At 40.6% G+C, this 14,602-nt stretch overlaps 1 protein-coding gene across 4 annotated transcripts in view; it reads left to right on the top strand.

Annotated features, from left to right (window-relative positions):
* Nucleotides 1–14,602, top strand: part of dock3 (dedicator of cytokinesis 3) — a 557,701-nt gene that overhangs the window by 248,170 nt on the left and 294,929 nt on the right. For 2 of the 4 annotated variants that reach the window (XM_048254372.1, XM_048254373.1), the window contains 2 exons: nt 6,129–6,299; nt 11,559–11,648. In XM_048254372.1, the coding sequence (XP_048110329.1) occupies nt 6,129–6,299; nt 11,559–11,648 (261 nt within the window). The remainder of the gene's footprint in view (nt 1–6,128; nt 6,300–11,558; nt 11,649–14,602) is intronic. The other 2 variants (XM_048254374.1, XM_048254376.1) reach the window with 2 other exon arrangements.

The raw sequence follows: 14,602 nt of genomic DNA on the forward strand, positions 1-14,602 counted from the left end.
CTCCACCATGTGTCAGAGCAAAACAGGGTTTTAAATGACATTAACAATGAATTTTGAAGTCACTGTATGAATGGTGTATGCGTGTAACAGCAAAATAGATGAAAGTTTAGTATTTATTTTTTAAACTTACATGGCATGGTAACATAAAAGAAAAAAGTATGAGAAATATGAATTGTACAGATACATTTTTTACCCAATTATCACAGATTTAACAAAAAACAAATAATATCTGAATTTAAAACATGTTTTTACAAGAACTTTTATGTAAAAATGCAATTTGGTCATAGGGTGTGACAGAAATGTCATATAGTGTGACTTGAAAAAAGCTGTCACACCATATGATGCAGCGTCACACTATATGACATTTTGACAGTTAAGCTAATTTTCTAGACAGTTAAATACAGCTAACTATTATTTAGCATGCAACTGACCACATGGCAGCAGTGCTTTTAAGAATTCATGAAGAATATTTGTGGAAAATAGCTACTTTTTTAGCCAAATGATGTCACACCATAAGACACTAAAATTTGGCCAACGATTGATGATGTCCAATTCAAAGCTTTTTTATATAAAAATCCAAAAGCAGAACTCACCTCTTGACCATGCCAATTACTCTTGACATTCTATTGTTACTTCCTGATTAAGCAGGGTCCTCTTCCCAATAATAATGTCCAAATGAATGCCCGGTCAAAATATACAATATAGTGTCACGCCACATGACAACCATTTTATGGACAAAATATATTTGATTATAACTTAGTTGGACAGCATGCATAAACATCAAAACTTTCTGTGGTTGTAAAAAACATCCAATTATTTTATATGCATGGTAAAACTTTAAAGTAATTATACTTTTTATGGATATACACTCTTTTTAGGAAGTTCGCACACATGGTGGACAGTCACACCATATGACATTTTTTATGTTTGGATGATTATTTTAAGTCAAAAGTGAAATACAAATCCAATAAATTTAATATGACAGAACTTGAACCTACCAGACCTACAACATTTCCATATCAATTCTTAACAATTGCCATTTTTTATAAGTGTGTGACACATGGACAGTCTGAATTCTGCTATTTGTCATCTACCCACACACACTCAAACACTCACACACACCAAACACTAAACCCGAAATAAACAACCCCTCACTGAACATTGGCATTTCCATTGTGAAATGCCTACCACTCCCACAGATTCAAAGTGGATTTGGAGAACGCTGATCTACAGTTTGAAGATCAACTATCAGCGTGAACACACAGCCCTCCAACCATATATCCAAAATCCGTGTTACGTTTGCATAATGAACCCTTATAAAAATGTCACTTATTTTAAAGACTTGCTTTCAACATGTAGTCTTATAAAAAGTTGAAATGAAATGAAATTAATTGTAGCCTTTGAACAACTGTAATCGGGTGAAACCCCCGTCGGATGCGTATCGTCTCTGCGGAGAGGTCTTGAGCAAATGTAATCTTGGCCCCATTGTGCTTGACTTCTTGTTTTCTTGTCATCCGGTATACAAGTTCCTTGTCTTGGAAGCTTGGAAGCGCTCTGTTTTGGTTTGGCTTCCTTGAGGCCAATGTGCGATGAACCCGCTCCAGTACAAATGTCTTTTCAGGTGGCAATTCCAACCATTTTGGCAGCATGTCCGTCATAAAGTTGAGGAGTGTTTGGTCTCCCTCTCCTCCTTCTTTTAAACCAAATATGCGCAGATTCTTTCTCCTTCCCCGGTTCTCTAGGTCATCAGTTTCTGCCTCAAGGAAAGTGATTCGCTTGGTAGCTGCTTCCAAAGCTGTCTCGACTTTTTCGCTCACGGTCTGGTCAATGCGAGTTTCGGCTTCTTCGACACGTGCTGTTTTAGTCAAAACGTCTTGTTTCATCTCTGTCACTTTCCCCTCCAGAGCAGTCAAAGCATTTGACATTCCGGCCAGTTTTGTGTCAATATTATCCAACTTTGTCCTAAAGTCCGACCGTTATGATTTTAGCTCACTTAGCACCCCCATACTAGCATCTGTTTCTGGCCCACTGGATGAACTCGGTTGAGAAATTTTACTTTGTCTGCGTCCACGGCCAAAAATATCACACTGCTTAACTGCCGTCGACTTTGACATACCTCACTGCGTCTTTATGAAGGGTTGTTGAAAGCTTGTACGGGTATTTTTTAAAGAAATATAGTTCACGGTTTCGGAGCTTCTCCTCTAAGCTGCCATCTTGGTCACGTGACCTCCGGAAAACCACCGTGACTACAAAGTTTTATTTTAGCATGGGTTTCCTCCGTAAAAGAGACCTGCATGTAACTTCACAGCATGCGGTTAAAATCCTTAAATTCACGGACGTGTTTTGGCTTTATATTTTTGGCAAAAAACGTCGCTCTTAACAGCCGCCAGTCTTTGAGAAGACGTGCAATATCCACTGGAATATTCTTTCTTTCTATTACACCTGCCAGGGAATCCGTGTTATCATAACACCCCCAATTATCACCACTTTTGTTCAGAAATTCTAAAACAACAATGTTTTTTAACACTTCAAAATAACATTTGCTAAATGAACCTTACATTTTTCAGTAGCCATAGGTGTGTAGATTTGAACAAAATCTGGTTTGGTTCTTAACGGGAGCATTTACTGCCTGAAATATCCAATTTTGTTTACCACGCTCGGAGTTATAGTGCTGGGCCCAGTTCCCCGAAAGCATCTTAAGCATCTTAAGCCTAAGAGCGTCGTAAAGTCCCTCTTACGAACGTCTTAAGATTTGCTGACTGTTTCCCGAAACCATCGTAGCTTAAGAGCGTCGTGAAAACACAGATGATACGAAAGTGCTCCAGAGTACTCGTTACCGGCTAAAAGCGTCTCACTGAGGTCACCAACAGGACATACAGAGGAATTACAACTTAAAATACATAATACATCTTACGTTCCCATTCTTTATTGTGTTTACCTGTGATGAATCAGATTTTAGCGTGCAAAATAGCCTACATTTAATGGTCATAATAATGTGATGAAAAGCGGACAAAAATGCAATCAAGTTATGAAACGAGACGTTGCCAGAATAGTTTGACATTATCTTTGCTAAGTGAATATTTTATTAGGCCTATGAGGTAAAAAGCAGAGAAAGCAAAATGTGGTGTAGTCTGTAGCCTACTGCATCAAAATCTAAGCCTACACATTTCCTCTCTTTCTTACTCGACTTCTTTCTTATCTTCAAACGTGTTCTTAAGTGACACCGCGAAAAAATATTGCATGGTGCAACAATCTAATCTTAAAATAATTACAATTATTTATGTCTCTGTGTGGTATATAACCTACTTGGGATGCTTATATGCAAATGCCAAAGTGTTTCTATTTTCGTATTGATGTGAATTAATGTGTAGATCCGAAGTTTAAATGGTAGACCTATAGCTGTGACGTGCAGTCACCTGACATCACCGTCAAATCAGAGGATATTTCAGAACTATTAACGTGGACAGCTCCCCTTAAGAGCGTCTTAAGAGCAGTGCACGCGCGTTCACGCTATGAGCATGTTCGGGAAACAGTCGGAAAAACCAAACGAACGATCGTAAGATGAACCGTAGAAAACCCTCGTAAGAGCGTGTCTCCGTCGTTATCGGGAAACTGGGCCCTGGCCTGATGGGTTGCCTATTTACACCGTTTTAACGGCACATGAACGGTTAGACCGGGAATTCTCGTCATGAAATAAAAATTCCACTGGAGCTCCAAGCGGTTGTGTACATCCAGCCTTACAACACTGTTTACAGCTCTTCGAGGCAAGGTAAAATGTCATTTTTGGTACATAGCTAATTTAGATACACCTATGGGTGGGTGGTTGCGTTTCTTTAGGAGTCCGATGGATATTAAGTGACACATACACGCTGTCTAGCAGGTAAAACACGTTTAAATGGCTATATTTATTTTTACATTGTACATGACGTTGTCTTAGGTCTGTGCCTAAGCCCTACGCTCAGGAACATCTTAGGAACATCAGTGATAACATGGGCCGAGGGAGATAGCATGACGTTGTCTTAGGCCTGTGCCTAAGCCCTGAGCTCAGGAACATCTTAGGAACATCAGTGATAACATGGGCCGAGGGAGATAGCATGTTGTTCTGTTCGGGCTAGTATTTCCATCTGGAGCCGATTTTGTACACTGGTTGGCACCTGCCACATTGGCATGATTGACATTTGTATGTTTTAGTATAACAGGCTTGGTCTTAGGTTTGGACTCTGAGACAGATCGAGGAAGCAACTCGAGGAGCATCTTCTGTCGTAAAGCTCAAGTAGCTCACTTCTAATAACAACCACAACTGTTAGACTGTGCACAGTTTTAATGTTGGAGACTTAGCCTGTGTTCTGTTATTCATTGTTTTACCATCTACAATAAATCATCATCTAATCACCGAACCTGATCCAGCCATCAAGCTTTATTGACCATCTTCAATACAGACATTAGAACTAAAACACAACGCAACAACCAGAGAATCCAACATTTGGTACCGTGACCCAAACGCTAGAGGAGAAGAAAAACGAGAACCCAACAATAGCCAGAGAGCAACGATTTCATAATGTCACCTCACATTACATTTGTCAGTAACGAGTAGTGTAACTCAGTAATCTAAATTCAGTAATCACACTACAGTTACTAAAAGTGTGTGAGCAAGAATTACTTTATTCTCCTATTTGAGATTCTCCTATTAGGAAATAGGAAGGGGTCATCCCTATGTTCCCCAGGTCCTACTGTATGTTCCCCGGGTCCTATGTTCACCGCTCGGGGTTAGGGTTAGGGTTATGGTTAGGGTTTTAAAAAAGGGTCCTATGTTCCCCGGTCCCATACAAAGCGGGGAACATAGGACACTGGGAACATAGGTACGCTCCCAATAGGAATCCTCCTCCTTGAGGCCTGGAGACGCATGTTGCGGTGTGCTTTACCCTGTCATGAACAGGGTGCGTGGGATCAGGCCGCCTCCTACAGCAATTGCCTCTGAGAGTCTTCTTGGCTTTAGATGATACTTCTTTGCTTTCCTATTTACAATCAGGCCGTTTATAAGAGCTAAAACTAAAAGACTAAATATTTCCTGTATTAAAAGAATCTGCTGTTCAAAATGTCGTGGTATTAGTGTGTGTGTGTGTGTGTGTATGCGCACATCTTCTGGGAAGGCGACAATAACATTTGCAAAAAACAAAACCCTTCGGAGTATTTGTTAGCTTAATACTGAGCGGGAGAGCGGGAAACAGTGCACAACTAACTAATGCCTAGTCTGAATTCACATCACGAATTGCCTCCAAAAAATTTCAGGGTGTTATACAAGCTAGGACCACCACTGTTTTCAATGTGAACAAGAGCATCTTAAAGACAGAAAGTATGCAACTCGTGAGCGCACTTCAATTAATTTTTTTTGCAAGTTGCGTGTGTGTCACCATTCAACATTGCGAGGGAGGGTGCGCGAGCATGGCAGCAGTGCTTCCATAAAGCAATTTGAATTTGCTACATTTTTAAAAGCAGCACTGTGGTGACGTGTTTGTGAACTTGAAGGCAGCTTTCAGTAAGACAAAACAATTATTAGCTATCTGTAAGACATATCTGGTAGGCCTACAGCGTAACCTGGGTTGTAGAGTGTACCGGTAGTAGACTAGATTATGCTACCTAATGTTTCATACGTCATAAATTAAATAATAAATAAAAGGGGGCATATCAATAACAGTGTCCATAGAAACATTTCAATGCAGTAACACAAAAGTAATGTAACATGTTACTTTCCATTGAGAGTAAAGAAGTAATGTAAGGGATTACATTTTTTTACAGTAGCGAGTAATGTGTAATACATTACTTTTTTTGAGTAGCGACCCCAACACTGCTGTGGACATGTAATTAGGTTATGGGCTTTCTACAGGAATATGCCAAGTTTGATATGGAATTGGGTACTAGTTACTTTTTATTTCAGTACTTTTCTGGAAGAAAATAGGCGTTATTTTCAATGACTGTAGTGATGCAGATGTAAAGCTGTCCAGTGGCAGTACGAGTGCAGTAAATTAAAAGTCAAATTAATTAGTATTCTTCAGTTGTATAGGGAACTGTTCTGATGTTCTAGGAATGATTTCTCTAAGAATGCTATTGAAACCTTTCATTTCCACTAGGCTTTGGAATACCTCTTCAAATTCATTGTGCGGTCACGCATTCTATACTCTCGTGCAACCTGTGGAATGGAGGAGGACCAGTTCCGTGCCAGTATTCAAGAACTTTTTCAGTCTATTCGCTTTGTGCTCAGCCTGGACAGCCGCAGCTCGGAGACTCTAATTTTCACTCAGGTGAGACCCAAACCTTGTGTCAAAATGTTATAGAATATCTGATGCATTGCTTTATAGTTGGTAAAAAACCTAGAGAATTTCTTAGCATGATCCTTATTTTGCTCATGGTCAATTTCATGTGTGTGTATCAACATCCCTTACTACTGATGTTTATCATCACATAGGAAATTAATTTTGTGTTTTTTTTCAGCTTGTGGCCCTTACACCAAGCCCTTAAGTAATAAATGCCATGAACAACATAGATTCCAATAATATTATTGAGTGTTGCACAATTATGCATAGATATTCATACCTTGTCATGCAGCAATGAGATGACAACTAGTGAATTTCTGAATTTTAGAGGTTGGTGACAGTACATTTACATTTAGGGCTCTATCGTGCACCCGGCACAAAGTGCGACATAAGTCTTATTCATATCGCCATGCGCTCCACTTTTATGAGACCTTGCGCCCAGTGGCGTAATGATTTTAGAGGGTGTAAGATAGCGATTTTTGGATCATGATCAGACCACACCTTATGTTGTTAATTGGCACTGGGCGCAATTTTTAATAATGGCGCTAATGAAGCTATATAACTTTCCTTTGTTTCTGTTTATTATTATTTAGTATTATTTGGAAGGTCAGCTTTACTAATTGGAGTTTGGATGTGCATTAAATAAGGTTATTTTTATTTTATTTTTTTTGTAAAAAAAAGGGTAAGGCTATTTGCACCCCTGGTACAATTAGCAGTGTATGCTATTCGTACCCTGGTGCAATTAGAAGTGAATTCTATTCGTACCCCGGTGAACACAGCAATGTGTCCTATTAGTACCCCGTCTGGTACAAATATCAATGGATGCTATTCGTACCCCGGTGCACACAGCAATGTGTTCTATTAATACCCCGTCTGGTACAAATATCAGTGTATGCTATTTGCACCCCTGTGCATTTATTCTGGCATATTGATCACACAATGTAATAATAATTAAAAAAAAAAACAAGCAACATGTTTTTTTTGTTGTTACGTAACAGGGTGTGAATTGCTCAGCTGTGTAATAGACACTCTGAATAAGGTCTCATGCTGTTTGCATCAATGTATAGTTAGAAGTGGATGATATTCGTACCCTGGTGTATATAGTACTGTATGCTATTTTGAGTGTTTTGAGTCCACTGCTGTACAACATCTACACACATGACTGCAAAGCCAACAGTACCTCCATCATCAAGTTTGCAGATGACACAGTGATCTTGGGCCTGATTAGTAACAACAATGAACAGCTCTACTTGGATCAGGTTGATGAGGTGGCACAGTGGTGTCAATCTAACAGCTTGACACTGAATATCACTAAAACCAAGGAAATGGTAGTGGATTACAGAAGGCAGCAGCAGAACTACAGTTACACCCCACTAATGATCAGCGGGCAACCTGTAGAGAGAGTCACAAGTTTTAAATACCTTGGTGTCCACATTACTGAAGACGTAACATGGACTGTTAACACTTAATATGTTCTGAAGAAGTCCAGACAACGACTCTACTTCCTTCGTCAGCTAAGGAAATTCAAAGTTTCTACATCCATCATGAAGGCCTTCTACACTTCAGCGGTTGAGAGTGTTCTAACTGGTAGCATCATCACCTGGTATGGGAACTCCACAGTTAGAGATTGTAGTACTCTGCAGAGAGTAGTGCGCTCAGCTGAACGTACTATAAGAACTCAACTCCCTGCTCTACAAGATATCTATTCCAGAAGAGTACTCCTAAGAGCCCAAAAGATTCTGAAGGACTCTTCTCATCCTAACAATGGATTATTCCTACCGCTGAAATCAAGAAGACGCCTATGTAGTCACAAAGCCAGAACTGAGAGACTCAGGAGAAGTTTTTATCCCCAGGCCATCCGAACTCTGAACTCACACTATACTGACTTTGCACTCATTCACTCCTCAGCACTCATGACCCCCCCCACACACACACACACACACACACACACCTACAAGACTTTTAGCACTTTTACATCCCTCTCCCTATGCTACAGACCTTTTATTTATTTTCTTATTTCATCACACGTCAAAACACACACACACATACACACACATATCTGACTTTCTCCAACTTTTGCACATCTCCATAGAACTTTTTTATTTTTTATTTCTCCTCCATCTATCTACCCATGTCCTTGATTGCCTAGCCTTTCTTTCAATCCCAATTCTCCCCCACCTTTCTTATGCAGCCCTTGCCACTTAATCTACTAAACCCCTTCAACTGCACTTTTTACTTGTTTCTTGTTCAAATTGCGCGCCTTCTCTCCAGAGACGTTGGTACACATGCACACTCACTCTGCCAAAACACATCAGACAGGAATCGAACCCCGGTCTCCCACGTGTTAACCAATGTCTGTGACCACTACACTATCTTCTTCCACAAGCAGATGGCGTTTGCAGGTAAACTTATAGTTTATAGGCCTGAACGTCATATTCACGAAATTTCTGTTAACTAACAAACTGACGGTTGTATGTGTTCACTGAACCAAGATTATGAAAATAAAACACAAAGTTTCAATCTAAAACTTAATCTGAACAGATATTAGTGTCGAAACCTTTCAGAATTCTTCACTTTCTGCTGACGAAAAAACAAATGTCCGCCATGTTTTTTGTGCACGTGAGCTACGTCTTTTTGTTGTTATGTCACAGGGTGTGAATAGCTCAGCTGTGTGGCCAAGGCTATTCGTACCAGGGGTGTAAATAGACACTGAACTGACCATGTCCGAGAGTTCACAAACTTTCAAGCAGCACACATACATTGTTATACATTGTTTTTCAAGACGGCCAGCCATGCTGAATTGTTTTTCTCAGTTGAGAGTTATATCAGGACATATGCATACCGGTGATCAAATTAGCTGACGCATGCATTGGCCCATGAAAAGTAGAGCTTAAAGAGTTGACCTTTGACCTTAAAATAACATTTCTAGTATATTTTTGATGGCATATAAACTCTTAATAGGGTGAACAACACTTCTGCCGCTCTCTGAGCAGGTCTTATCGCTTGTAAATCAGCCATACTGTAGGAACTGGGAGTTGAATGTGTGGGTAGGGACACTGCCCCCGGACTCGAAATGGAAAAGTGCTGCTATGCTACATGAATTCGGATCAGATCTCTTTCTACAGACTGCTGTCAGTGCATTCCCTCTATATTTTATCAGAGTTATGTTTACTTTGTTGCAAAAGACACATATTAGTTTGTTTATTATTGTGCTTTTCAACTGTAGGGGTACCCCCAGAGCAAATCTTCTGTAGTGCTGCTTTAAATAACCTGAGCTTTCTCAAGAAATAGATTCTGATCTGCCCCTTCTTGTATACAGCCTCAGTGTTGTTCTTCCAATCCAGTTTATTGTCACTGTGAACACCCAAGTATATGTAGTTCTCTACAACCTCTACCTCTTCACCCAGGATTGAGATGGTATTTAGCTCAGGTTTGCCCTCCTTAAGTCCACCACCATTTACCTTGTCTGATCCACATTCAATTAATTTGACAATTGAAAAGACATTACTCCTGTACCATGTCACAAAGCGGTCCTGTACTCCGTCTCCTCACCATCACTGACACACTCCACAACTGCAGAATCATCTGAAAACCTCTGCTGGTGACATGAGTTGTACTGGAAGTCTGAAGTGTACAGTGTGAAGAGAAAAGTCGACAGCACAGGAGACCTGCTCAGACACACACCTTTTCAGTCGCACAACATGTGGTCTGTCAGTCAGGTAATCAATAATCCATGAAGTTGTGGAGGTGTTTACCTGCATCCTTTGCAGCTTCACATGTAGCACCATAGACTGTATGGTGAAGCACTTCAAATCAAAGTCAAAGAACATGATCCTCACAGTACTGCCAGTACTGTCCAGGTGAGAGTGCATTCTATGGAGCAGGTAGATTATGGCATTCTCAACACCCACCTCTGGGCGGTATAAAAACTGTAATGGGTCCAGGTATGTAGACACCCTCCCCTGGCTGCCACTAGTGGATGGCACTGAGTGTTCCTTTTGTGTTTGTCTTCTCGTGGAGTTTGCTTCTCTGTGTATCCTCTGTGCTTTTGTATTTGTAAATTGTAAAGTTTAATTCCTTTTCAAGTAAAGACTTTGACTTAAACCTGCCTTTGCTACTGGTTTCTATTTTCTGCACTGCGGCAGCAAATATGGCATTGGCATTTCAAATGATGGTGTTGCAGACTCAGCAGGCCTGTTGCATGACAGCTTTTCAATGGTTTTTGAAGAAACTCCCAGAGGAGCCAGCCAGACACATTACCTAGGTGTGATACTGGGGCCAGAACAGATGTGTGTTTTTCTCACTATGTGCAATGCATTTGCCTGGTGTATTGAACAGAGGTATGGCACCTGCTTCCCAGGGTGGTGAAACAGATCTGGAACAGATTCGGGGAGGCTTGGGTGGATCAGATGCACTAGTTCACATTGCAGTGACAGAGTTGGATGGTTACATTTCAAACCAGTTTGAAATGAGATTAGTCACAGCAGGATTTTGAGGGTGAGCACAGTCTCAAGATTTTGAGGGTGAGACAGATCTCAAGACAAGACATAATTGTATAAGATGTGTTCTTTCCTCTACTGTTCTTTCCTACTGTCTATACCCACGTTCTTTTTTTTTATATATTTTTTATAATTTTTTTTTTGGGGCTTTGCCTTCAATGTGACAGGATAGTGGAGAGTGACAGGAAGCGAGTGGGAGAAAGACCCGGGGCGAGGTCCAGAAAGGACCAGGGGTTGGGAATCAACCCGGGTCGCCGGCGTACGGTGCAGGTGCCCCAGCCAGCCGCACCACGGCCAGGGCTATACCCACGTGCTTGAGTTGGGTATTTGAATGTAATGAGAAAAATAAGTGTGCAGACACAGCTGATTATTAACAGTAAAATATGAATGCATTATTATTTCTTCATTTTGAAAAATGTGAGGCCATCAGAGAAGGCTTAGCAGCCCCTAATAATCCGCGCCACTGTATTTCAGGAATTATGCTCATAACCCAGGCCATCTAAATGATGATATGGTACTATGATATTCGGTGAGAGCTTGGGGTTATGTCACTTTCAGTTGTCTCAAGTTTAGTCCTGCATAGTCAGATACATTACATATGTACATTGATAGAAATCACTGAAATTGCTGGTCTTCTTGTATCTATGCACATTCATTTTCTACAAACCCACACACCCAATGCACAAGATGTAATAGCATCTGTCTTTCTTTTGGCTGGTGTAGAGTAACCTGCCAACTGTCCCCCCAGGCCCCTCAGCCTGCCCATGGACCACCAGCAGGCTCGCTCAGTTGTTCTCAAGCGTGGGCCTCAGCATCCCCACGTCCCGCTTCTCTTTCTGTAAGTATAGATACCCCCCTTAAATCACTAGATCCTCTTTTTTGTGCCCTACTCTCCCCGTCAAGCTTGTGCCTCCTACAGCTCCTGGTTTCTTCAAGTTTTATTCCAGATGTCAGAATAAATTTCCTAATAAACAAGTCGTTGGTTTAAAGTGGAAATGAAGCAGTCAAATAAAACAGATGTCTATAGCACTAGTTAAATATTTAAATATACCATAAATACAAATAAAGTCAGAAATATGACCCGTTATTCAGAATAAAGCACAAACAAGTTGCATTAATTTCAGTTGTGCGCCGCCATCTTTGTTTTCAGAAAATGATGACGTCACAAGAATGGTTGGTACAACATTCTATGCTGTTTACACAGCGGCTGTCATAGCCTCACAGTTAGATACTGCCTCAACAAAATGAATATGGACGAATGGGATAGACCCACCAATGAGGACCGCAATCAAATTGCCTATGCTTTTGAGCCAGTAAGAGCAGTGGGAGTTTTAGTGCCCCCCACAGAGCCTGACTATGGAGGAGAAATAGATGATCGAGAGAGAGCTGAGCGCACAGAAAACCATCGGTGGTGCTTATGTGGGGGTTGTGTCCCTATGTTCACTGACATGGCACACATGGAGAGTGTCTGCTGCTAGGAAATGAACCTGGGACATCTCATCCAAAATAACAGATATATCACGTCCAATCCTACGTGCCATATGCTATCATTAAAGCGAGACGTTGGAGGTCGCAATGCGGTCGCTGAGGGACATCCGAGCCGAAACACTGGAACGCCCAAAAAACAGCAGTTAACCAACTAACACACTCTTGATAGGTTGTGCGGAGGGGGTAGGCTAGGGGACTACACTGATCACCTGAGACTACACTCATTTTTACACCCATACTCAGTTGTTCTGCAATGTATTATCATGGTAGAAGCTGCGATACAGTACTAGCATAGCATACATATAATAACAAGCACATACTGTAACTAGCATAGCATGAACCCTAAAATCTATGGTTGCTACAAGCAGCACATCCGTGCATTTATTTACTTAAAGTGAACAGCTTGTTATTTTATGTCAGCTTACATAAACAAATAAAAACTCAGACGCCTAGCCAACAGTCCATAAACTACGTCTACCCACAAAACCATGCCTGTCACAATCACAGACCTAGGCTACTACAGAGTAGCCTACACAAGTCAGACGTAGGCTAGCGTACCCACAACAGGTTCTTACCAGGTTCTAGTTCAAGTCTGTGCAAATAGTTTCCACTACTACTTGAGCGAAACAAATGCAATCATCGATAGGCCTACTACTCAATCACAAAAAGAAACATCTTACTCACAAATGAGAAGTTCGCTCCCCCGAGTTTATTCACCAATTCATCAACGATGCAACTGCATTTTCAGGTCGCGGTAATCCACAAGTTGTGCGAGAACATCCAAACACATTATTGCAACTGAAGTTAAATCTAATTAAGTACTGTCTCTGATAGGCCTACAGGCTACATTACAGCAGCCCTTGTTCTTGTACAAAAAACAAAAACAAACATCAACATAATTTGCGTAGGCATATTGAAATAAAGTGAACGTCCGCTAATGGATAAAACATCCACGAACAAACGCTAACCATTCTGATGACGTAGCGTCTGCATTTTTAAAACATGGCCTCTCCCTAGTGGCGAAAGTCGTTATTGACATGTCATTTTACAGTGAAACTACTTGAATATCTGGTTTAATGAAAATCCATGTATCTTCAAAAATGAAAAAGCAACCAAAAATGGTCACAGTTCTCACTGCTTCATTTCCACTTTAAATTTGTACTAAATATGAAGTTTGAAGGAGAGGGAATCTCAAGGAGGTGGAGTGATGCATCCCTTAACAGCATATATGTGAACAGAGACTTGTAATACCAACCCCACCCCAATACCACTATCAGCAAGTGTAACCCACCTTACCAACCAACCAGTCCATCAATAGTAAAGCCTTACCTCTTCTTTCCTCTGTTTGTATTGATGTGTTTCTCACAGACTTCTCCTTCACTCTGGTCTCCTTCACTTGTTTGGTCATGGCTCGCCTCCTTGTTTGTTGCTCACAAATATATGGACTACTGAAATGGAATGGCCTTTTTTTACAGCCCAATTTTTTTTACAGCTGTTCTTATATTGGGAACATTAGCAAGTAAGACTTGTCACAACTGGGTTTGACAGGTTTGTAGTACCTAGTAACAGGCCTGCACATAAATCTAATGACTATCATTATGGCCACCTTAACATTAAAATATACCACAAACTTAAAGGTATACTATGCAGGTTCAGGTATTTTTGGCGACTGTAGAGCTCCCCCTAGAGTTGCAATATATTTATAATTTACTCTGCCGTTGTAAATAGCCTACTTCTTGTGGCTTGTTCCCCATGTACACAATGAAAATGCTATTGTTGTGGAGGTGAAGGATTAACAACAGGCAAAAACTATCTCCAAAGAGCTATATCTACTGACAAGGTAATGTTTTACAATTGTCGCGAGATATCTTCAGGCCACTGTTCTTGAAGTTGCATGGCTGGTTCTCTCGTTAGTGACTCACTATGTCTATGCTGTATGGCTATGCTAAGTGAACGATTCCCCTATTACAATTTGTTTACCATCAAACTGGCTTCGTAAAGGTTATATTAAGGTGAAAATATTGCATAGAATTTAATAAATGTGTACATTTTTGTACAACAGCTATAGGCTATACCCTTTGTTTTTAATGTCCTCCTAATACTGTTATCATATTCAATTCTTAATGTCCATTCTTGCATCGACCCTTACTAAACCCTTCTCAACTCTAGGACCAAAGTAACCCCATATAATCAGTGACTGTGGAAGCTTAATAATACAAGCAGTCATAAAAGTCAGAAGAGGTGCAACAAAGTACTAATTATTAGTGGTGTCAACAATAATCGATTCGGCGATGCATTGCAATG

The sequence above is a fragment of the Alosa alosa genome, chromosome 10 (genome assembly GCF_017589495.1).
Source record: "Alosa alosa isolate M-15738 ecotype Scorff River chromosome 10, AALO_Geno_1.1, whole genome shotgun sequence".
Taxonomy (NCBI): domain Eukaryota; kingdom Metazoa; phylum Chordata; class Actinopteri; order Clupeiformes; family Clupeidae; genus Alosa; species Alosa alosa.